The 25,976-nt window shown below is 45.1% G+C and overlaps 1 protein-coding gene across 5 annotated transcripts in view; it reads left to right on the top strand.

The window, feature by feature from the left end:
- VPS13D (vacuolar protein sorting 13 homolog D) overlaps positions 1–25,976 on the top strand; it is a 239,847-nt gene that overhangs the window by 147,009 nt on the left and 66,862 nt on the right. For all 5 annotated transcript variants that reach the window (XM_072751165.1, XM_072751164.1, XM_072751163.1 and 2 more), the window contains 3 exons: positions 653–801; positions 11,706–11,840; positions 12,933–13,100. In XM_072751165.1, the coding sequence (XP_072607266.1) occupies positions 653–801; positions 11,706–11,840; positions 12,933–13,100 (452 nt within the window). The remainder of the gene's footprint in view (positions 1–652; positions 802–11,705; positions 11,841–12,932; positions 13,101–25,976) is intronic.

Raw genomic sequence — 25,976 nt, 5'->3', positions numbered from 1 at the left:
ATTGCCATGTGCCAGCCCGTGGTACTCCTTTTCACTTACGAGGAGTAAAAAAAATCTGCCTTGACTGTGCTGCTTTCCCAAATGCCCACCATTTGGGAAAGAGGGTGCTTATTGTCGTGACGTCAGTGCTTTATAGCCTGCAGCCTGTTTTTTTTTAAAGGCATTCTGTTTCACTCAGATGCGTTATTTAATTGGTCATGTTCATTATGATTCAGTTAAACTCTACTCCAGTGGATGATATTTGGGTATCGTCTTATGAAATAAATGCAGAAAAAAAAAAAAAGAAAGAAATGCAGATAATCTGGGTCACTGATGATAAGCATAACAGCAGGGTTTTAGAAAACTCATTGCCAGCAAACACACCCATGACCTCTGGCTTCCCCACCTGCATGATTTTTTCCAAAGATGAGATCTGCCAGATGGTAGAGAGTCACAAATCAAAAGATTAGGCTGTTGTACTTTTTGATAAGCAACATGAAACAGATCTCTTTTGCAAAGAAATCAGGATACCGTACGTATTACCAAATCCTGAAAAACTAAACTTAGAGAGATGTGTACATTTTCTATGAATTTTTTTCAATGTTAGCATTTGAATCGTGAGACTTCAGGAGATTTTTTTTTTTTTAAATTCACAATTTTACTCTTGTACTAGAGGTGGAAAAGTATGATGAAAACCTCCATGAAAAGACAGTTGAGCAAGGTGGAACACCAATTCGATACTACTTTGAAAATCTCAAAATCAGCATTCCCCAGATCAAGCTGAGTGTGTTCACTTCCAACAAGCTACCATTGGATCTTAAGGTAAGCTGATATCTGGATAAGTTATTTAAATGACTTTCCCTGCAAGAGAATAAGTGTGTTTACTATTTGCTTTTTCTGTCCAGGATCATCGCTTATAGTAGACATTTTTATAGGTTTCCCTTCTTGAAGGTTTGACATATACATACCATATATACATGCATATACACACATATATGTATACGTACTTTTTAGAAAACATTTAAGTAAGACTGCTAAAGATTGAGGAGTAATGAGAGTAAACAGAATCACATAAAACTCATCTGCCATCTTCTTAGCTCTTGACTTATTAGCTCAGTGAGGTAAGAGCCTACTTTCCTAGGGCCACTACCAGATTCAGGAGAAAAGCTACAACCAAGATAATACCTTCCTTCTGTGCCCAAGACCTGCCTGCCCTCCTAGTTCTCTCCTTGTCAGTATCTATCTCTTTGTGAATGGTTGACACTAGAAATGTCAGCCATCTTCAAGGAACATACTGGCCACGTACCACTGAGGTGTGACCTCACATACCACCATGATCAGAATGTGACATGCCTGCAGATCATCCTGGTCCTCACTTGGCAGATACAGCCTGAATTCTGTCTTCATTTGCTGTAATAAGATCTATTTTAATGAAGGGATGGGGCTGGGATTAAAATGCAAGCCTATGTGACTGTGCTATATACTATACCGTATATTATCTACCCCCTAGAAGGTAAGGCATCAGAGAATTTTAGAGCTGTAAGAGTCCTCAGTGATCCCCTTGCTCAGTGAACAAGCCTGTTGGCGTTCAAAGCATTCTTTAACTCAGGCCTGTGTAGATAGGCCATGATGGGAGCAGGAATAGGCCCCAGGTGGTTGTTTGAAAGTCTTTTCTTAGACTGAGTCTAAATCTGCCTCGCTGCAGCTCAGACCTATTGCTTCCAGTTCTTTTCCTTTGTTGACCTTGAAGATGGTTGTCAAGGCATTCATCCCCCTACTAACCACCAGCCCAGGACGTGTCCACTGCCTCACCCTGCCTCCTTTCAGATGCTGCATGATGGCCTCTCTTCTGAACAGGGATAACTACAGACCTGAAAAAAAATAATAATAAGTGTGGAGTCATATAAATTCAGATGCCTACCGGGATTATGCTAGCAATGTAGCAAGTGAAGCAGTACTGTGGGGACCGTTGCATGTCGGCGTTGCTCACTTCACCTGAAGGGGCAGCTTTAGCTCAGGTCCCGTCAGTTGCTGTCTCACAGGGTAACATGAACCCAGTGTTGCTGGATCTTCAGATTTTTCAAGTGAAGCCGGAAATCTGGACTTTTATGTGGAATCTACTGGTTTTGAAATGTTGGCCACCAGTTTGAGTTGTTTTCTTTAAAAACCTTTTGGGTCTAACAAAACACATGTGCGGGCCTCCTGTGGCGCGTGGTTTGCCAACTCACAACTTCTAAAGTAGACCTGTAGGTAATGAGACAGTAGTCTGGTGAACACCAGATCATACTAGATTGGGATGGAGCAAGAGCGACTGCTTCATTTTGGTGGCACGCTGGGGATGAGCAATCAGGAGTGCCGGTTGGGACCAGAGGAGCAGGAATTGCTTTGCAACCATCCTGAGAACAGTGCCGTGTGCCCTTTCCAACAGACTCTGCTGTCTGCTTGATTGGCTTTAATTTCATGTTTCCCAGGAGACTAAAGATACTTATAATTAGCATGGGAGTGGGGGGAAAACCATGGGAAAACCACTATCTTGCTAATATCCACAAGTATCCACTTGACTTATGTGACCCCTTGGAATGGGTTTGTTTGATAAAGTATATATTCCCCCAGAACACTTGGCACTCACCCAACAAACCAATGTTAAGCATTTCCTGAGAGTTAAGGACTTCTTGTTTTTTAAATCATCTTACTTAGAAACACAGACACCTAACTATTCCTTTCAAATTGCTCCCAGCAGAAAACTTTCCCCCAGACTGACAAATGCAATATGATTTCCTACAGTTGAAGTAGCTCCAGACCCCCAGTTATATGGTACCGATGCTTGCATGTACGCTCTGCGAACAATAAACTGGGAATCCGTTAAGTCGAATGTTTCACTTGGCATTGTACCGAAGGAACATTTTGAAGGCATTTTCAAATGATCATTAAATAAATCCAGTGGAACAGCCGTGTCTTGAGGCGTGCGGCGGGGGGCACCCCGAATGGGGCACATTAATGTTTCAGGCAGGGTGCTGGGAATTGGGACTTCAGAGTTAAATTCTAAGCTTGTGGAAGTCACCATTTCACCGTGTCTCGAGTTCTCCTAGTGGAGTCTGGGGCTCATAAAATAATGTCATTTATTCAAAGAGTTTCCTAACAGAGTAATATCCCTTTATTAGTAGCTCTTAGGAAGAGCAATATGCTCTTTGAGATGAATATGTAATGGCTAAAAGTATGTGCTTAGGGAATGGAGTGCTATCCCAGAGCAGGAATCGCAAGAGTCTGACTAAAAGGTAACCATGTCTTTGGTATTGAAGGAATAATTATCTTGATTCTCTTGACTGCAGGCCAGAAGTGAGGCTGTCAGAAGTCTCAGAGGGAAGTCTCTTCAGGTTTACACTGAGGGTACATTATTGCCAGATATAGTGTCTGTTCAGAAGGACTCAGAGCAGTTTCCCATCTGCTATCTCGATTGGATTCCTTCCTCTGTGATGGGAGAAGGGGGAGATAATAGTTCCATTTCACAAATGCAGAGACATTCCTCCTCCCCCCCTCCCCCCCATTATTCTCCCAGGCGCGCATGTTAGAGACTAGCAGGGTAAGATAGAAAAACGCCAGGTAGCTTATATGTACTTTGGGGGTTTTTTTGAAAGATCAAAAGAAGCCAGGAGCCTTTAAAAGGTTTCACGAGGTGGCCTACAGCAGTCCTTTTCCCATTTAGAGCATTGGGGTATTACAAAAGAAGGGCTTTAATTGAGCAATCTAGTTTGGAAGAAAACCCACATTTTAATGGTCAGAGAGCAAGAGGGTGGGGGTGAGGGGGAATTTCAAACAAAGACACTATTTAAAAAGCCTAAAACTGTCTTCTCAAAGGCTTGAAATAATTTGTTGGGAAACTTCAGACCCTTTACTTTTTTCCTCCCCTCCCTAAATAAAAACCAGATTTGTTAAAAGGAAAAAAGATCCAGTATTGTTAATTGTATTTCAGAAAGTGCCAGAGAGGGAAATATCCCTGTAGTTTTAAACACTGTCCCAGGAGGGAAATGGGCAAATACCCTGCTTCACATAAACAGTCTCTATGTACCATAAATAAACCTTTAAAGAATGAATTCCAGACAGTTCTGTTTAGTGCAGGATAAACTAAGAAAGGAAAGGACGTGGCCCAGGGACTGGCTTGTGATCTGAGACCTTATGGCATATGGACAGGTATTTCTTCTTTCAGCTCTCTATAAAGTTTCTGGAAAACTTCAGTGGTTTTCATCTGGTAGAGGTAGGACTAGACAGTTTCCTAGTTGTATTAGGAACTCCTGAGCACAGATTGCTTTCTCTAGAATCTGTATAACAGGAAGCTGTCTGCCACTTGAATAAATAAGCATCAACTTTGTATACTACTGTATTTGATTAGTCATTTAGTTACTACAGGAAAAAAGTCCTGCTTATAGCTCTTTCCCTCTCATCTGGTCTACTTGGACTGACCAGAACAACCTGAAGGTGGCAGAGTGATTCACCCCCAAAGGCTGGATCTCCACTCTTGGCAACTGTGGGAGGCCCACAAGCAGTAAAGGACGAGGTGGAGATCATTTTTACCAAAGGGCCGGAGTATCTCCTTGGAAGTACATTAGCCATTCAGAAAGGGGACAGTGTCTCTCGTGAGGGCCTTGACAACTTGGTAGAGGCTTCTGAGTCTTGCTGTGTATGGTTCCTTTTCTTCGGTATTTCGTTGCAGTGAGGAAGCTGGGCTAAAAAACCTTTTGCCTTAAGCCTTTGTTTGGATCTCATTTCCTCTCCTCTGAGAAGAAAGTAATACTCAGAGTTGTGCTGGCAAAACAAACTGCTCAGCTGATGTCAGTACCTCTCCCGGCTGTTTACTGTGTGGCTCGAAGCAGAGGAGTTCAGCTGACCAGGCCTCACCTCAGTTTCTCCTGTCACCGCCACGTGGATGGGTGCAGCATGCATGAATGAATAGCAGAAGGTTTTTTAGGGGAACAGTATCATCCTCCATCCTGGTCTTTACGCTTCCCACCTGATGGGTGGGTACTGTAGTGAAAATGAGCACTTTCGAGCCTAAAACTTCCCAGTAACTGACTGCATGAGTGTAGGTCATCCACTTAACATTTCTCTGGTTTTGGGATCCCTGGGTGGCGCAGCGGTTTAGCGCCTGCCTTTGGCCCAGGGCGCGATCCTGGAGACCTGGGATCGAATCCCACGTCGGGCTCCCGGTGCATGGAGCCTGCTTCTCCCTCTGCCTATGTCTCTGCCTCTCTCTCTCTCTCTCTCTCTCTCTCTCTCTCTCTCTGTGTGTGACTATCATAAATAAATAAAAATTAAAAAAAAAAAAAAAACATTTCTCTGGTTTTCTTAAAAAAAAATTTTCTCTGGTTTTCTTTATTTTCAAAGTGAGAGTGTTGGGCTGAATTACTGTGTTAGGCTGAATTAACCTAAGAATACTCTTAATCTCACATTCTTTAGTGGGAGGTTACTAGCGACTCCCCAAGGGCCCAGATCCAGGGCCTTTTTTCTATAGGGTCCTCTGCCATATTCGGTGTTGCTGACTCCCCATTCCTTTCTGGTTCTCCCCCTTATTCTTCTGTTTGTTTCTTTGTCTTCACAGCTTTCTTTTCCTCTACTTCTCCTGACCCATCTGTTTAGGGGTCATTTTTTCCTCTCTGAACCACACCATCTGGTCATATCCCCTTGCCCGTTTTAAAAATCATATTATTGATCTTTTACCACCTGTAATTTTAGAAGCTCTTTATATACTGTTGGTCTTTGATATGAGTTGCAAAGTTTCTTTCTTCAGCTTTTCAATTGGCTTTTTACTTTTGATGTATGTGTGAACCACATGAAAGCCTTTTATTTTTATGTCATCAAATTTACCAGTCCTTTGCCTGTTTGAATCTGTATTTGAGTTCTCAAAAAAGTTTCCCCATTCTCTGGTTTTAAAACATCCCATCTATATTTTCTTCAGTTATAACAATCTCATTTCAATAAAAGATGCTCTTGTCCCAAAAAAGAATTTAAGGCAGCCTCTGAAAATGCATGCTAAAAGATGAAAAAATAAGGGAGAAAATAGAAAGTGCATGAAGTTGCGCAGGAGGTTTTACTATAAAGACATTTTGATTCACTGGGGAGTGTATAGGTGTTTTAGTTAGTGCTGTTAGACCAACTAGATAGCCAATTGGAAAAATACAAAATTAAATTTGTTACTTATATCCTAAGGAGAGATATATCCTTATATCCATGCGGATCAAAGATTTACTAACATTAGCATAAAAAAGTATTTTCACATTCAAAGAAGAAGAGTATTTTGTGTGCTGTCTAAAATCCTTAAGAGATCAATCTTATTAAACAAAAATATAATTGGAAAATAGACCATATCCAGAAATTGTTAACTGGTTTATAGTGGAGCCAGACTAGCTGAGAATTGCAAGAAAGGCTTGATAGAAAAAAAACCCCAAAGGTCTGTTTGAAAGTGCTGGAAATCTACCAGGACATCTAGGACTTGAGGGTCCAAGATTTATGTGAGGAAGGAAACTCAATAAATTGAGCCCAACATTTGCTTTGCTTTTATTCTTGAGATAATCTTAATCTGTAAGTGGCATTCGGAGAAATGCAGAGAAGTTAAGCAGAAGGCAGCTGCCAAAGGCAGAGAGTCTGAGTAAGGCTCTTGGCAGTCTCATGGGGCTGGCATAGCAAACATTAGCTACTAAGAGAGCTGGTAATCGAAAGAGGGGCTAATATCTTACAGAGAAAGGACAGGCAGGAAAGAGCCCCTAGTAGTCTGAGCTGCTGTATATTTTGAGGCAGGTGCCAATTTCTAGGTAACCTAGTCTGAGAGAGGCCAAGATGAAAGTGGCAGTCAAGAGGCAGGAAAACAAAGTAGACCTTCTAGCAGTTTTCTGGTGCTGGGGAGTTAAAAGTGGAGGAATGGACCACTGATACTATATGAGGCCTTATAAAGACTAAAATAGACCAGGAGTTACAAAGACTGAAATCTAGCCTTGAGAAAGCCCAAATCCTGATTGGATGAAACCTCTTTTACTGCCTGCTAGAAACTAAAGACTCATCCATAGTATCTAAAAGTTTTCATAGAAAATGCTATATTCAGTCACAGATTACAGGGCCTACCAAGAGAGGAGACCAAGATTAAAAACAGACACTAGAAGCAGACCCACAGATAACCCAAAAGTTGGCATTATCAAACACAGAATTTTAAAGAATAAATATAAGTGTGCTCAAGAAGTTTACCAGAAAACTATAATTTATATATATGTATGTATGTATGCGTGTGTGTGTGTGTGTGTGTGTGTATATATATATATGTGTGTGTGTGTGTGTGTGTAAAAGATTTTATTTATTTATTCATGAGAGACACACACAGAGAGAGGCAGAGACACAGGCAGAGGGAGAAGCAGGCTCCATGCAGGGAGCCCCACGTGGGACTCGATCCCGGGTCTCCAGGATCGCGCCCTGGGCTGAAGGCGGCGCTAAACCACTGAGCCACCCTGGCTGCCCTATAATTTATATTTTGAAAATAACCAAATAAGGGAAATTTATAGACCAGAATTTTTTCATGAACATACAAGTAAAAAATCTAAACAAAATATTAACAAATTAAATACAGCAAAGTAGAAGAAGGAAAATATAATTAAAATGGATTCCAGGAATGCAAATATAAGTATTTTCAAATAAATTATGTAATTTACCACATCAATAAAATGAAAAGAAGAAAAAATATGGTTATCTCAACAGTTGCACTAAAGCCTTTTGAGAAAATTCAGCATCTATTTATGATAACTCAGCAAGCAAATAATAGAAGGGAACTGCCTTAACCAGATAAAGTGTATCTATGAAAAAGCTATAGCAAACATACTCAGTGGTGATATATTGAAAGCAGGGAAGGTATCCATTATCACCACTTTTGTTCACTGTCATACTGGAGATCCTAGTCAGTGAAATAAGGCTGGAAAAATTACAGAAGAAATAAAAGAAATAAATTGTATAAGAACTGGACAGGAAAATGAAAACTTTCTTTACGGAGAACATGAATATGTACTTAGAAAAATCTAAAAGAATATACAGATAAATTATTATCTGAATGAATAAGTAAATTTACAAAGGTCACTGGACATAGTGTACAAAAATCAATTGTATTTCTACACGTCAGCAACAATTATGGAGAAAAAGGAAAATTTGCAGGATCTAGTTTACAAAAGAGTTAAGGAAACATCAAATGTAATATTTTTATCTATTGCTGTGTGACAAACTACTCTAAAACCTAGTGGTTCAGAACAGTCACTTTATTTGTTCACAGTTCGATGGGTCAGCGATATAGGCTGGACTCTGTTGAATGCTGCTTCTGCTGGACTCACCTGTGGTTATTCATCTGGCAGTCGACTGAGATTGACTGGTACATGATGACCGTACTCACATGTCAAGTGTTAGGTGTTGGCTGTCAAAAGAACCTCCTTGCACGTGGTCTCTCAGCTTCTTCACATGCTGGAAGTGGCGAAAAGGGCAGAACATGAGCTCCAAGGCTCCTGAGGCCTAGGCTCAGCAGTCACACAGTGTTACTTCCACGCATTTTCTTGGTTGAAGCAAATTACAAGGTCAGCACAGATGAAATAGTCTCCACTAATGGTACAGGATGTAAAGAAGATATGGCCATTTTTTTTAAATTTTTTTTTTTAATTTATTTATGATAGTCACAGAGAGAGAGAGAGAGAGAGAGAGAGAGAGAGGGGGGCAGAGACACAGGCAGAGGGAGAAGCAGGCTCCATGCACCGGGAGCCCGATGTGGGATTCGATCCCGGGTCTCCAGGATCGCGCCCTGGGCCAAAGGCAGGCGCTAAACCGCTGCGCCACCCAGGGATCCCCGATATGGCCATTTTTAATCTACTACAGATACCTAGGAATAAATCCAACAAAGGTGTATATAAGACCTTTGCATGAAAAACAATGTAACATTAAGAGAAAAGAGAACTAAATAGATAAGGGGACATACCACATTGATAAGTTGAAAGATTTAATACTGTGAAGTTGGCATTTCTCCTCAAATTAGTCTATAGATTCAGTGAAATCTTGATGAAAATTCCAACAACTTTTTGTGGCAGATTGACAAACTGGTTCTAAAATTTATTTGAAAATGAAAAGTGCAAAGAATAACCAGGGTAATCCTGGGGCGGGGAGAAAAGAACAAGGTTGGAGAGCTTATACTATTAGATTTCAAAACTCATTACAAAACTACAGTAATTAAGACAGTGTGGTATTGGTAGAAGACAGGACAAAATGGAACACAAAAGGGAATCCAGGGATGCCTGGGTGGCTCAGCGGTTGAGCATCTGCCTTTGGCTCAGGTTGTGATTCTGGGGTCCTGGGATCGAGTCCTGCATCAGACTCCCCTCAGGGAGCCTGTTTCTTCCTCTGCCTGAGTCTCTGCTTCTCTCTCTGTGTCTTTCTGAATAAATAAATAAAATCTTAAAAACAAAAGAGGGGGGGATCCAGAAACAGACACATAAATTCAGTTACTCAACTTAGGACAAAGTTTATACCACACTGCAGTAGGGGAGAGGGTGATCATTTTAGTGAACATTACTTAGGTAATTAGATACCCATCTGGAAAAAAAATGGATCTTTATTTCTGCTTCACAGCATATAAAAAAAATCAAATCCACATAGATTATAGATTTAAATGTGAAAAGTAAAACAATAAAAAAATTTTTAGTAAACACAGGTTGTACCTTTCTGACCTTGGTGTAGATAATAATTTAACCAGGAAACAAAACTCTTTTCCTAAAGGAAAAGATTGGTAAGTTGGATTTCATTAAAACAGAATTCTGATCATCAAAAAACACTATTTAAAGAGTAATAAATCACAGAATGGGGGATCCCTGGGTGGCGCAGTGGTTTGGCGCCTGCCTTTGGCCCAGGGCGCGATCCTGGAGACCCAGGATCGAATCCCACGTCGGGCTCCCGGTGCATGGAGCCTGCTTCTCCCTCTGCCTGTGTCTCTGCCTCTCTCTCTCTCTGTGTGACTATCATAAAAAAAAAAAAAAAAAAAAACCTTAAAAAAAAATCACAGAATGGGAAAAGATAATTGCAATTAATTGCAGGACATCTGTTCACCAGAGGACTTATATAAAAAATGGGTAAGAAAAACACCTACAGAGCAATAAGAAAAAAATAGACAACCCACTACAAAAATGAGCAAAAGACTTGAGTAGAGACTTCACAAAAATGGATATCCAAATGGCCAATATGAGTGCCTCATCTCATGCTTCACCGGGAAAATGGAAATTAAAACCACACTGAGATACCATTATACATCCATCAGAATATTTGTCTTTTAAAAGGCTGTCTAGGGCAGCCCTGGTGGCACAGCGGTTTAGCGCCGCCTGCAGCCCAGGGCGTGATCCTGGAGACCTGGGATCGAGTCGCACATTGGGCTCCTTGCAGGGAGCCTGCTTCTCCCTCTGCTTCTCTCTCTCTCTCTCTCTCTCTCTCTCTGTGTCTCTCATGAATAAATAAATAAAATCTTAAAAAATAAATAAATAAAAGGCTGTCTATACCGAGTGTTGAGAAGGTAGAACAACAGGAAATTTCATAGACTGCCAGAGAGAGCGTAAACCAGTTCAGCTGCTGAGAATGACTGTTAGGCAGTACTGTGTATACAAGGAATGAATGTGTACAGTCTTTGTGACACAGCAGCTCCACTCCCAGGTATATATTCAAGAAAAGTGTGTACAAATGGGCCCCCAAAGACATGTCTGTGAATGTTTGTAGCAGCATTATTCATAATAGCACAAAACTTGAAACAGCATGATTGTTCAACAACATGGCCTAATAAACTGTGTTTTATTCATATATTGGAACTAAAAATGAAAATTAAGCAACTGCAGCTATATGTAACACCCAGAGTACGTACTGATGGTTTCCTTTATAGAGCATTCAAAGCAGGCGGTAGAGGTCAGGATAGTGGTTACCCTAGGAAGGAGGGAGAAGTACCTGGGAGGCCACAGTTGGGGAGGGGAGTGCTTCCTAGATGGGAGTAATCATTTACTCTCTGTCTCCCAGGTGATGGTTACATGGTGGTTGTGTTCACTTTGGGGAAAAAACCATTGAGCTCTACGTTTGGTTAGCACACCTTTCTTTTTCTTTTTCTTTTCTTTTCTTTTCTTTTCTTTTCTTTTCTTTTCTGTTTTCTTTTTTTAGAGGAAAGAACAGAGAGACTATTTTTTTTTTTAAGATTTTATTTATTTATTTATTCATGAGAGACACACAGAGAGAGAGAGGCAGAGACACAGGCAGAGGGAGAAGCAGGCTCCATGCAGGAAGCCCAACTTGGGACTCGATCCTGGGTCTCCAGGATCACACCCTGGGCTGAAGGCGGCGCTAAACCGCTGAGCCACCGGGGCTGCCCTAGCACACTTTTCTATATGTGTGGTAACTTCAGTCAAAAAAACTAAAGCACAACATGTATACAGAATAGACCGGAAATAATTATGCGGTGAAGTTGATAGTGTTTATTTCTATGGATCTATGTTACCTTGGGTGACTTACATAGATATTTTGTGTGAATATTTTACTTTCATAGTTACGGGAAAAATCCTCATTTATAAATATCAAAACCTTGACTCTCATAGGAAAGTTAATGTAACTTGTAGCTTTCATGGAATCCAAAGTTACAGCGCCCTGGAAGGCCATCAGATGGCTTACATATGTCATTTCCTTTCCTCCCTAACTAGGCCCTAAAGAGTACCTTGGGATTTCCACTGATTCGGTTTGAGGACGCTGTGATTAATCTGGATCCGTTCACTCGGGTACATCCCTATGAGACCAAGGAGTTCATCATCAATGATATCCTCAAACACTTCCAGGAGGTGAGCTTTGGAGAAGTACTTAGTGGCTGGAACATAAGCAGAATGTTTGTTTTGGTTGTTTGGGAATTTTGGTTACTAAGACATTACTATTGAGAACCCAGTTAAACGTTTGCTGTAAGGGGTCAGGTCACAGCCCATGAAGCCATCTACATCATGAAAGTCCTGAAATGGTGTCTTTGATTTATGAGCTGTCTTGGCCCTCCGAGAACTGGTCTCAGGAGGGGCTCCCACTAGATTAGTCGTAACTCTTAAGAGTTTAATTGATGCTTTAATAACACAAAGTACTGCGACTTCTCTATTTATTGGGCATGGGTCTACTTTCAGCAACCATATCAGTGTTCTTGGAGCCTCTGAGATCCTGCCCTAGAGTTGAACTTCAAATTTTTATCAAGTTGGACATTTTCCAATTTGTATTTATTATCCAGACTCTTTGATATTAGATAGGTCAAGATCATATCAAATTTATTAACTGTCAAAGTTATATATTCTTTTCCCACTTCCTTTTCTCCCTCCTATCTGCCTCTTTTCTTTCTTTGCTTCCTTCCCTGACTTTCTTAGTTGGTGATATTTCCATTCAACTGTTTGGAGAGTGACATAGGAGAGATCCCTGGAATCTGGAATCAGACAGTGGAGAGATGCAGAAAGTGGAAGGTTACTTGGTAGATCTGAACGTGCCCTCTCTGTGCACCGCCCCCTCTGCTGATTATGAGGGGAACTATCACTCCACTCTCCTTCCTCATTTTCCTTCTAGAACTCTCCTGCTGATGACTTCCTATTTTAGGAACAATGGAGAGTGTAATGTATATACTAATAAATATTTGTAAAGGATATTTCCTGTTGCATAGCTCTTGTTTATTCTTCGAAATGGCTTTGAGGAGTATTTCTGAGTACTGGAAGTCATCTCTGGGGTACGTGCATTGGGAGACCTTGGGTGGAGCTCATGGAAGGATAGGAGCTTGCAATGGATGAGAATGAAGAGGTTGTTGTGGGTGTGGATGAGAATGGAGGACGAGACCTTTTTGCTCAGGACATTCTACCTGTAGGTATCAACAGGTGCTGGTTCTCATCTCCTCTGTCTGCTCCATTTGACAGGAGCTCCTCAGCCAGGCAGCCCGGATCTTGGGATCAGTGGACTTTCTTGGCAACCCCATGGGGCTTCTGAACGATGTTTCTGAAGGGGTTACTGGACTGATAAAGTATGGAAATGTCGGGGGCCTCATCAGGAATGTCACACACGGCGTATCAAACTCTGCTGCCAAGGTAAGGAAAGAAAAGTGAGATCCATTGTCACTGACTCGGGAGTCATAGCTGTGAGGCTGTGAGGAGTTGCACATGTGGCCTTTGCTTCCTTGCCCACCTGCCCTGCCTCCCCACCCGTCTGATGACCTGGCACTGGGTCCACTGAGCCCCCCCGCGTTATCTCTTCTTCTTTGGGTCCACCACCGCTGCCTTTTCCTGGGTTCCGGTTGTCCCCTCCCTGGGTCACTGCACTAGCTTGTCCCTCCCCCAGCCCGCTGGGCTCCGCTGCCACCTGCACAATGCCACCAGAGTGAACTCGCTTTTGATGAACCTAGGATTTGATTGTGCTCTTCTCCTGCCTGAAATCTACCAGTTATTTCCCACAGCTTGCAGGATAGGGCCGACCTGAAAACTGGCTTCTAGAGCAGCAGAAGGAAGGACAGTGGTATCATTCTCCTGTGTCCTGCTGTCTGGTGGGCTTTTTTGTTCATTGGCCTCTTGTTTGGTAGACATCTTGTTATTCTGCAGTTTCTTTTCTGGCAGGAGCTGATTATATGTGTGCAGCTGGGAAAGGAAAGGTAGTTGGAGGGGAGTTACTCTTTGCCTCTGCTTCCCTCCCCTTCCTGTCAGCTCCACAGACTTTCCTCCTGGCATTTGACCTCCTTGTGAAGGAACAGGGTTTGAGAAGGCACCTGTGCTCTGCTTCCTTCTGCTGGAGCCTGTGTGGCCATGAAATCACAGGTGCCCCCCGTCTGTGAGGCTGTCAAGCTGGCTTTAGCATAGGGAAGCCGTAGTGGTGCCACATGGGAGGCTGTCTTGAAGGGCAGGTGAGAAAGTGAGTTGAGCAACACTTCTGTATTGCGTGGCGATCTTGGTGACGGGGTGTGAAAGCTGGGGATTTATTTCTGTTTTCCACACTCTTTTCTAGAGGTGATAGTTCTTTAGTCAGGTCAGTTTTCAATACGGTAGTTACATCAAACAGTATACTCTTTGGCCTGTGTTCAAAACAGACAGCAGAGGAGCAGGAAAGACTTTCTAAATCACGGTTGGGAACCAGACTCAGGTTCAGAGCCTGAATGAGCACACACACTTCTGCCATGAATCATTCTTCATGCAACCTGGGACCTTCACCCCCACGGCGACGTGAGCCATTGTAGCAGTTGCACTCATTGCCCACTGTCCTTTTAGCTCCTCAACTTGGCATAAACAGATGCACTTTGATATTCAGTTCTAAATGCCCCAACTGCGAGATTTTATTTAATTTGATGAAATTTTAATTAACATAGGGAAGCCTCTTTGGTCTTATAATTACTTTTTTTGTTTTTGAGGGAGAAATGCACTTACTATTTATTGAGAGACCTTCCTCAACCTTGGATAGAAATGCACCTACCTCACAGGCTCACTATAAGGATAAAATGAGCTAGCACGTTATGAAAACTTTGAAAAATAGAGGCGAGATAAGAGAAATGGGTCCTCACTCTGACTCTTACATTTGCATCCATGTAAAATGTTCAGACTTTAGCCACCAGGGAACCATCAGCGCCCCTGACACGAAAGCCACAGTGTTCCAGGCTACGGAGGAGGAGGGTGTCAGGCACAAAGAGTGGGAGAATCGGACTCCATCCAGGCCAGTTTGGCTGTTAGGAACCTTGTCACTAACCTGCTAGACAAGAATGAAGAAGTTGGTAGCTTGCCTGTGGCCTCTGCGGGTCTCTTCAGAGTTTCTCTGTACCATCCTGGTGAAAAGGGTTGGCCGTTGCTGTATTCTCCCTCGTTTATGGAAGTCTCATGTGTTCCTTGGTTCTTCTGCTTCCCCTGGAAAACAATTTTAGAAGCCCGAGCGTCTGCACAAGAAGAGAACCTTCTGCAGAAAGGGGTCGAGTACTCCTTATCCCAGTCCTCACCCCCAAATCAATATGAAGGCCTGTGAGGCCCTGATCAGGCATTTTATTGAATATCAGGCTTTTTTATTGTCTTTGGATTTGCATAGGAGGACTGCCTTCTAGGGCCCAAGGCCTCTTGAATGGGAACCCTGCTCCCTATGTGGTTGGGGTCCTTTTTCATGTAATTCTCTGGCCTTTAGTAAACTAATCAGTGTTGGCATCACAGGCTGCTACTCAGAGGAATTGCTGTGTAAATTTATTTGGATACCAAGAACCCTGGGTGTGTTACAAAAATTAGGCCGAATATCTAAGATGAGAAAGCAAGGAAACTTAACATTACTATTTCTTGTTGGAAATGGTAGCTCCGAAAGCCAGGCCTGTCAACTAAATAGGCACTCAGGTCATCTGTGTTTCTGTACGTATGTAGTTTGGCTAAAGATCTCCATTTTCTTGAAGTTTTGTGGGTTGAAATCAGACCTTTAATGTTGCTTTGGGGGAATGTTTTGTTTGCTTTTGTGTGTACACAAGAGGAGTTTAAGGAAGTGCAAATGACCACAATAATCAACTGTTGGTCTGTGGGAAGTATTTCTTTAAAGAATGCCTGAGTGCTCATGATTAAAGAATGGGGTCAGAAGACAGGACTGCACCTCACCAAGCCCACCAGCCAGGCCCACTTGGCTGCAAAGACCAGAGGGCTTTAGCCATGGTTCTTTGAGCTTTGAGTGGAGTGGAGAAGCTCCATAAACTTCTCGAAAATAATTAGAAATATGATCTACATGTATTATTCTGGAGCAAGAATCTCAAGTTTTTATCAGATTGTCAGGCTCTTTTTTTTTTTTATTTAAGATTTTTATTTATTTATTCATGAGAGACACAGAGAAAGAGGTGGAGACACAGGCAGAGGGAGAAGCAAGCTCCCTGTGGGGAGCCCGATGCCAGACTCAATCCCAGGACCCCAGAATCAGGACCTGAGCTGAAGGCAGATGCTCAACCACTGAGCCACCCAAGTGTCCCAAATCAGATTGTCAGGCTTATGGCTTCCCAAAGATCATACAGCACTATTGCAGACATAGAGTTGTGCACTGGCAGTTGGGCTACCCAGGTTCTAACACTATTCCTGCCTTTTAATAATCTTTTTCTCTGTTAATCTTGAGGTTGTTTTTTTTTTTTTCTTTAATCAATGAAAAGATGATGCTAAACTCTGCTGCCCCCACCCCACCCCGCCCCGCCCCGCCACGCCACGCCCTGCTCTGGTACCACTGAGCTGAGGAGAAAAAGAGATGAAGAATGTGAAAACCCAGTGAGACATTAAAAGGGAATTCATTCTGTCACATAAGAAGGTAATAGATCTGCACGTCTTACTTGTCCCTGGATAGATGCTGTGAATTATTCACAACAAATTTTTTATTTCAGTCCATCATATCCATTTCTGGGATTTTTCATTACAATTTGAACTATTATTTAGTTTATTTAATATTAGCCTCAAGAAAATAGACCTAGGAAATAATCTGTGCCCTTTGTCCCCTTGATTTCTATGAGCCTTTTCTTCTCATCGCCCAGCCCCCGTACATCTGCTTATGGATTCCAGATATAAGGTGATATGACTTAGGGACTGGCCACCAAGCTGTGAGCATCTGTTCCCTGACTTCCCTGCCTGGTCTTGGCAAAAGGACTCTAACCCTTTGAGTAGAACCTCAAAGATCTGATCCCCTTCCTAAGACCATGACAAGACGATTGCTCCTAGAGCCCTTTCCAGGAATAGAATTTATTTAAGAAAAGCACAGCATTTCAAATTCCAGAACCATGTCAAAGGGACAGGTTTTTTTCTGCTTTTCTGCTCAGGAGATAGAATGGGGAGTATTAGCTCCATTATATAAAGGAAGAAACTGAGGCCCGGAGAGGTCAGGTGACTTGCCCAGGGTCAGTCAGGTAACCATAGAGTCAGGACCCGCTCTTCTGCACTAGCACTTCCATTCTCATCTGCAGCTACACTTTTGAGATATTGCTAATGGCTTGATTGGTTCTAGACATGCTTCTCTATATTAAAAACAACAACAAGAAAAAAAAAAAATAAAAAGGCCTGCTCAGTCTTAGAACGAACTTTGATAGCTTCTAGGAAAACCATCTGAAGATAAATATAAGCAAGTTACATGAGAGAGAAGGGGAAAGAGAGAGATGAGTCTGTCTGGATAGGTTCATAGAAAGCCCAGCTAGGACTTTAGGTAGAATTTTGTTCAGTTCTTCGGTCTTTGTTTGGGGTGCAGTGTACAGAGGAGCCACTTCCCTTCCAAGAGGACCTTTCACTGGCCTTTTGTGCCCAGGAAACCAGATCTGGGTCCGAACGGTGATGCAATGAACCCTGCAGCCGGAGACCCTCAGCCAGCCCCTGCCATCAGCCAGTCTCTGTCGTATATACGGTGACTGTTGAGGGCAGAGGGGTCCATCTGCCTTTTGTTTAAGAAACAGCATTTGTTTGTGTGTGTTTTGTGGGCAGTGTATTTACAAGGCTCAGACAAGGCTGAAAGCACTGTTTATTCAAGGCAGAAGTTTTATCTTTGCACAAAAGAATGTACTGAGTGCCTGCCTACATGGATTCTGAAGGGGAAAAGGCAATTTATGACTTGTATCTGTTTTTGTCATTATGTATGACTGCTTCATTTTATAGTTGAGCTGATTATCCCCATAATAGCTTTTCCATGTACCTGCAAGCTAGTCATAGGTGAATGCCTCCTTATAAGTATCAGGGTCTTAGTATATTCAATTGGCACAAAACTTCAAGTTAAATGAATATCAAGTCAGACAGTGCTATATCCCTTAGAGAATGCAGAGTTTTCTGTTTTCAAAATGGCTTTGATCTAAACAAGTCACCCAAGGGATTTCTTTTCCAGCCAAGAGGAGGTGTCTTCAAGTTGTATATAAAGAAATAACTCAAATTCTTGGCAACAGAGTTTTTGTTTTATTTTCCTCTGATAACCTGGAATGCTAAAATGATTCCCTTAGTCTGAACTCTTTTTGGCTGAGGCAAATTTTAGACACTGAGTGACCCATCCGTGATCTATCCTGACTTGGTCAAATCTCAGCTATCTGTGAGAGTTGCAAGTGTTTTGGGTGGCATGAGAATCCCATGAGTGACCACCAACCCCGGGTGTTCCCACTGCCCTACTTAGCAGCCTTGTTCATGAAGCTCAGGGAGTGGGGTCTAGCTGCCCCGTTTTCACTCGAAGCAAGCGGTTCAATAGCCAGAAGCAGCAGGGAGATGATACTCCCATCGAAGCTCTATTTTTGAAACAGAAAGATCGCAAAAGTTCACATTTGTCTTGATGCCCTAATAGTAGTTCAGTTAAGAATCAGGTCCTTAAGTTATCTTCTAAGACTGAACATCTCATATTTCAGAGGAATCCACTCTGTCTTCCAAAACTGCAGTCTATGTGGTGGAAAAGTATGTCCAGTTGCTAAATTGAAAAGGCAGGAAATATTTGTGTCCCCCAAAGAATAGTGGTTTTCTACCCCAGTGTAAACATGGCGAGTGAAAGAATAATATGTTCGAGGTTCCTTGGTTGACTGGTTCCCCCCAGAGATGCGGTAGTGATCCCTGTCTGCATTTCAGTAGGATTCATCCAGGACGTGCCCTTTCCTGCAGAGGTGAGAACTGTAACCTATTTTGATAAACACATGAAGGACGAATCAAATTCCGATTCTTGGCAGTAAAAGGTCAAAATACTCCTTGTGGAAGGTCTGTTTTCCTTTACTTCTTTCTCCTTTTTTTAATCGTTATCTCCAGAAACCTCTCTTCATTTTAAAGGAAAGCTGACTCCCAGGTGTTTTCTTAGGAGACAGAGGGGACTCTTTGGTCAGTATCATCCTTAAAGATCAGAAAGGGACGTGGCTAATGCAGCCTGCTTTTACTGAGCAGCTCCTGCACGTCAGGTGCAGAACCATCTCACTTAATTTTCACTTGGACGCTTTAAGGAAGGCGGGCTTCTCTCTCATACAGATGAGAAGAGCAAGACCACGGTGGTCAGTGACCTTGATTAAAGTGAAGGTTGGGAGCCTGGATATCTTCCTCCACATGGTACAGCTTCGCAGATAAGATCCTCTGCTCAACCTGGACCACGTAGAAGCTAGAACACAGGCAGTTGCAAACGAGGAGTAAAGCTCGGTTTTCCGTTCACTTCCTGCTCCACCTCCTCTGTGTTGGGGCTCTTGGTTTGCCAGCTGTGATCTCTAGGCTGTCGGAATTAGTCTTGGCTCTCCGGGGATCCCTACTCTCGTGTAAGAGGCTTGAAATGGGAGAAAAGGATTGAAAGAGTTTCCTTTATCTAAACAGAAAACGTATGGACTCAAAAGCGCTTGAGAAAGCCGACTGTACTTTGTCACACACCCAGCGTGCTTGACCCCAGATTATTCAGAGGATCTGTGGCCCTCGGGCCTTCGCTGCTGCCCTGGTGGGGGGAGCAGGCCAGAGCTTCAGGCTGCCTCACGTGTGGTCCTGTGCGTGTGAAATTGTAATTTCCATCTCCTGGACTTTGCTGCTTTCAGCATTTCTAAGCCATTAGGATGTCATTTTAGAGCAAAAGATTTGATTTTTAGCACAGAGTATGTGAAGGGGGGAGAGGGGTGCTTTTCCCTGCAAAGTGAAAGCAGGAAGGAAACCCATTTTCTTTCTCACTCCTGTCTTTTCTTGCCTCCTCTTAGTCTTTGGACAGCTGTTGAGATCTTGTAGAGGTGTGTCTGTCTCTGGGTTCTGCTCACAGATAGGCTTTCAGGGGCTTGATGATACCATGGCTTGGGTCAGGAAGCCAGACGGACAGGGCTGGGGGCGGTGTGTTGTGCCTGAGAGCAGTACGGTTAATTCTAGTGACCTGTTCTGTAGTTTGCTTCTCGGAGGAAAGAAGCAATAGGATTTAAGCCTTCCTTACTGGGATAGTAATAATACTGCTTTATATTTATTTTGATTTTAAGTTGTTGATGAAACATTGGTATACCTGTGACCCTTTCTGTAAGACAGGTGATATGAGTACCATCACCATGAAGAAACTGAGGCCCGTGGAAATAAATAACTCACCCAGGGTGGTTCATACAGAAAGTAATAGAGCCTTGGACGTCTTCTTTGGTCTCCTGAATTCTAGAACGTTGCTTGACAGGACTTCTTGACTCTTATCTGATAATGTAGAAGCTGACACCTGCTCTGTATTAGACTTGGGGTTTCTACCGTCAGGGTTGCCTGTGAGCACCCCCTCACCCACAGAGAACACAGGTGGAGAGGCTTTGTAAATCATTAACCATGGTGCTGTAGATGTGGACATCTGGGCATCTTGTGTTTGGGAGCGCACAGACGGCCTGTGTGGTGAGACCAGAGTTTTGTGGTGAAGTGGGACATGGTGACTGAGCAATTTAAGTTTATATCAGGACATTACATTAAGTAATTTTCGCAGTGTTGGAGGTGAGGAGACATTTCCTGTGAGAGACCTGAGAGAAGAGGAAGATTCTTTCAGAAGGGGTGAGAGTCCGTAAATAATGGGCACACCATGCTTGCCTCACACGGGCACGAGGGAAAGATGCCTGCTTCTTTCTTTTCCATTAAATAACAGTGGGGAAACCTTCCCATGCCACTCTTTTTTTTAAGATTTATTTATTTATTAGCGAGCTTGCAAGAGGGGAGGGGAAAGGAAAGGGAGAACAAGAGGGAGAGAAGCAGACTCCCCACTGAGCACAGAGCCCTACACGGGGCTCCATCCCAGGCCCCTGACATGACCTGAGTCGAAATCAAGAGTCTGACGCTTAACCAGACTGAGCCCCCCCAGGTGCCGCCCCCGCCTCGTGCCATTTCCACGAACGGGGAAATTTCCTAGTTTGGCATGTGAGGAGGGTAGGGATAAGCTCGAAAACCAGGAGCCAGAGTGGGGAGGCCAGGTAAAGAGTGAAGGGAGAGTGACAGCAAGCTGGCTGTCCAGGTCACTCCCCGGCTCCCCCTCACACCTGCTCGCCCCTTGCCTTGCATCACCTGTTCAGGATGCCCTGAGACACCCCCGCCCCCGCCCCCGCTCTGAGTTCCAGGGGCACCCTGGCTCCCATTAAGGAGGGACCACGATTGCCCTGGGAAGATGATAGCCACGTATGCCCACGTCTCAAACATGCCCTCAGCAGACATTTGTCATTGTCAGGGGCTAGGTGCTGGAGGCTGAGGCTTACAAAAATGTGGGTTTCTGAGGGTGATAATATAGAGAGAAGGAGTGTTTGACCTGGGGTCTATCCCCTTTCCACAGGATACGTGCTGTGGGGGCTGAGGGCCGAGAGCGCTGTGTTCCGTTCTTCAAGGGTGGGATGAGCTTTGTGAAGCAATTGTCTGTGCTCCCCTGCACCCCAGAGACTTAAAGCTTCTGAAAGGCAAAGATCTCATCTGTCATCGGGTTTTTTGGGGTTTTTCTTTTTGCCAGTGTACTCTGTGACAGCCGCGAATATTTGTTGTAGGAAAACTGAGGTGATCCAGGCTGTGTCCCCGTGTGCTCTCGTTTGAGAGTCAGCCACCAGCACTTTCACACGGTGGGCATTCACCCCACACAGTGAGTAAGTGACGTTCCTGTTGGAGTTTTTTGCATTGAACTATTTTACAGCTTTAAAGTTTATGTATGATTTCTTCCGAAACACAACTAAAGCTGACTGAGATCCAGAATCGTGCTGCGTGTATAGAAACAGCGACCGGAAGAGGCTGCTTTCAGGGTCCTATCTCCCCCTCCCCTTCCCATCACTCGGAGTCTAGGACATCGGCCGGGATCAAACGAGGCCAGGCGCACGTTACTGGATCCGGCCCAGGCTCTGCTTAAGGTATTAGGAAGCCTAGGGAAATGGTTATAGGGGAAAGAGGGGGAAACCTAGTCTCTCCTAATCTAATGAATTAAAATAATATTTATGGAAAATATCTGTTTGCTCTATTAGAGGAAGATGTTTAAGTAAACATTTCCTGCAAGCTATTGAATTTATACAACACATTGGTTTGGAAGCAATAGCTCTCAAGTGTTTTCACCGAAATGAAAATTAAGCAGAACATGATTCCAAACAGCCCATTGTTTCAGCCATGTTGCCTTTGAATGTTTCTGAGCAGGATATTATGGCCAGTGGGGTTGTATTTTCTTTATTGGTAACTTGAAAATTGGCAAGGATGATGCCAAAGGTCCAACAGGAGAGCTGCTAATAGCCCCTTGAACTCTTACGGAAAGGTAGCCTGGGCAACATGCTCTTGTTATTATTTGATCTTCACAAACTGAGACATTAAAGAGGGTGAGCGTTGTTCACACTTGACAGAAGAAGAAATTGAATCACAGGGAAGTTGAGTGACTCGTGGGGGATCAACAGGGAGCGTGCAGAGGAGGACAGGCCGGCGGCTCCTCGACAGCCCCGGGCTCTTGCCTCAGACCACACCGTCTCCCCCTGAGGGACTAAAGTGCGTCCGTGAGGTGATTGAACCTTATGACATCGTGGTGGGGCCAGCAGGGCAGGCGTGACGATCCCTTCCCTTTCTGTGATGGGAAACTCAGTCACACAAGTTAAGTGGTTTTGCCAGAATCCTGCAGTTGTTGCCAGTGCGCAGGCCTCACAGCCGTAAGCCCACGGCTTTTCCCCGCCTGACTGGCTCCCGGCGGAGGCCGAGCGCCTTTCGGACTTGGGGGAAGTCAGCTGGGAGCTAGTCTGACTTCCCAGGAGCGGGCTGCACGTTCCTGGCCCCCCCGGCTACGTTGCGTGAAGCCCGACTCCAGAATCTCCGCCGGGCGTGCCCATCTCCAGTCACAGAATCGCTGACAGCGCAGAAGGACGAAGCCAGCTCTCACCAGCCTGCGGCTACCTGCCTTTTGATTTTGTGTCCTGTGCCATCAGCAAGGAGAGGTTGCTGCAGAACGTTCTTTAAAAATGTTTAAAAACAGGACAGATTGAGGTGCCTCCACGAATAAGCTGTGTGGAGAGAGAAATTCTTGGGACGGAACACAAGAAGACTTTGTCACTAGTTTCTCTTTAAAGATAAAACACAACAGTGAACAGTGTCTACTTTGGTTTTATGAAAAAAAAATTGAGCTCTGTGGGAAGCCTCGTAACCTCACTCTCTCACCTCTCCCTTTCCACTGAGGTCTCGAACCTACAGCCCTTGCCACCCCTTCCAGCGGAACACTGCAAAGGCAGCTCTTCCCAGGCTTGAACCCTCAACACAACCTCTGATACGTTCACAGGCGCTCATGGAACACAGATCTGGGAAAGAATCTGAAGGTCCGCTTTTCGCCCTCTCAGATGACAGATGGAGAAACTGAGACCCACAAAGCTTCTCAGGGCTGGTTAGTCACTGCGCCAGCTCTACATCAGGCCTCCAGGGCTACAAATCTGGTATCGTGTTTGAGTTGGGGGTCGGCAGCTTGCGGGCCCCGCTTCTTGTCCTCCTAGAAGCGAAGGAGAGAGAAGCAGTGGGCCCAGGGCCCTGACCTCGGGTACACCTTCTCAGCATTCTCAGTGTTGAGTCCAACTGTTTGTGTCTGTCTCCACCCTAGTTTGAGCTCCTCGAGGACAAGACTTCAGTCCTCTTCATCTTAGTGTCCTAACCCCAAGCGCACCGAGCGTGGTATGCAGAAAGCCCTCGAGCCTTGTTGAACCAAACCAATCTGTTTTATGTAAAGGTCAGCCCACCCGAAGAGGGAGGGAAATACAGCTCCTTTGAGGCGCCTGGCATCACTGGGCCTTCGGTGGGGTCTCATCCAAGGAGCAAATCCGAGCAGGATCGCTCCTCACCTGGAAGCAAGACGAGGCCTCCTCCTCTCACAGAGCGCGGGTGGGGCCCCTGCGCAGCGTCTCCCCGCCCGGCTGGGGATGGGCAGCCACCGCCGGGCCGAGCCAGGCGGAAACCGACCAGGCAGCGCAGCCTCTGGTTGGTGCCACAGCTACCCTAACTTTGTTGGTTAAAGTGAATTTTTTGGAATTCCTCCAAATGTTTGTGTGTGTATCTGCGTGATGTTAACTACGATTGTTGTCTCTGGGCTCCTTCTCCAGTGTGCGTGAGTCAGGGGAGAGGAAAGGGGAAAGGGAACCTTCTGTGTGGATTCTGACCAGGCCAAGAACCGGCTGCTTGCTGTTCCGCTCCCGGAAAGCCGCAAACAGGAACGTGTGCCCGGCTCAGCCTGCCCGCTGCCCTGCAAGCCTGAGGAACTTGACCGTGAGAGCACTTGGATCTGAGCGTGCGCCGTGTCTGGTTCCTCCGTCAGGGAGGGACTAGCTGCTGCCTCTGGCTGCCGGGAACAAAACGGCTTGGGCTCGAAGTCCCATAGGTGCTGGCCGCGTTGCCTTCTGCACGGCCTGGTCACCCTCCTCTCTCCCGTGTGGCCAGTGGCATGCGGGTGAGGAGATGAGTGAGCCGGGTGGGGGGGGTGGGGGTGCGGGCGTCCTGCCAGCGTGGCCACCGGTCACTGGGCTATCGCTGCCCTAACCAAAGTCGGGGCCTGAGACCGTCACTCTTTGCCTTTTTACTTAAACGTGGACCACTTGAACGAAACAGCAGACCAAATGGTGACGGAGGCCCGAGCGTCCCCAGGCCGCCTGCTCCCCATCCTTCTGTGTCAGATTCTTCGTCGGGCCCCAAGCCCTCGGGCACGGGAGCACAGCACAGCTCCTCCGCTTGCTTGTCGGCGCAAGATTGCAAAGAGTTAACACTTTTGCTTTTTCGGAAAGTTATCTGTGAAGAGTATTAGTTGTTTAATAAAGCGTGCCTGCCCTCCCGGTGAACCCGCCAGTGACTCTGCAGCTGGGGTCATCCCAAGTTCACGCGGTGGACTTTTGACTGCCTTCTGTGTCTGTGAAAACAGTCGGCAGCTCCTGCGGGGATCATTCATTCAGGCCTGTAACACAAGACTGTTGCCAATGGGCACCTGCTGGGCGGCTTCCCAGGAGGGCTGGGAGGGGGATACCAGACTCACCAGGCATCTGCGGAGATAAGAGCGGCAGGGGGTCCGCTGGGAGCCGGCGGCCTGCAGGCTGGTGTCAGAGTGTATCAGGGAGCCGGGCAGGAGCGGGTGTGAGCTAATTAAAGGCCTCTGCAAAGGGGAGTAGGGCGTGTGTGCGTGCGTGCGTGCGTGCGTGTGTGTGGAGGAGGGGTGGGGGGAGGCTTGGAGTGCATTCCCCAAATTTCTAGCACATTCTTTATTCCTCTCTTTTATCCCTCAAAACAGAGGAAAACAAATCGAAGAGTCTGAATTTCTAATTCGGTTGCTTCGAATCTTAAACCACTGTCCCTGCCGCCTGGGGCTGCATTGGTCGTGGCTGCTCTTGTCACGGAGTCACATCGACCTGCAAACCCAGGTTTTGCCACGTTTTGCCGGGAGGCATCCTGTTCTTGGAATATTGTTGCTCGACTGCTTGAGTTTTGCCCTTTCCCCCCCAGTTTGCTGCATGTGGGCCGCGGGGTGTGCTCTGGCCTTTGCCCCGCGTGTTTGGGAAAGCCCCTTGCCCGCCGTAGGGGGCGCTGCTGGGAGGGTGACAGGCTGGCGCCCCGAGCGCCCTGAGGTGGTGCGGGCGCCGGGGGCCTCGGGGGCCTCGGGGGCCTCGGAGCGCGGGGCAGTACGAGCACCTGATTCCTTTTACACTTAGACTGACTTAAGGGAAAAAGTCAGCTGGAAACATTAGCTTTACTTGCTCTTCTGCTTCTGTTTGGCCTGTACGCGTCCCCTCCGCCAGCGGGGACCCAGGTACTCTGAGGTCTGCGTACTCTCGCCATCTGCCTGGGAATGATACATTTCCTGAAAGCACTTTTGTTCCCCTACAACCCCAGCCTTCATTGTGTTGTTTCTGATACAGTCACAGGATCTTGGCCGTGTCAGAGAAACACTGAGATCAGCGTCGTACAACATGGTAACAATCCTAGGAAATTCCAGTCCAAAGCCAACAAGCTGCTTCCTTCGTTTCTGGAGCGCTGGTGTATCTGGCTTTGTCTGTCTTCTGATAAGGAGCAGCCACAATGTTAATTTTGTGTTTCCTTGCCTTTGTC

This window comes from Vulpes vulpes, chromosome 2 (genome assembly GCF_048418805.1).
Source record: "Vulpes vulpes isolate BD-2025 chromosome 2, VulVul3, whole genome shotgun sequence".
NCBI classification, from domain to species: domain Eukaryota; kingdom Metazoa; phylum Chordata; class Mammalia; order Carnivora; family Canidae; genus Vulpes; species Vulpes vulpes.
This window is presented reverse-complemented; position numbering and strand designations above follow the sequence as displayed.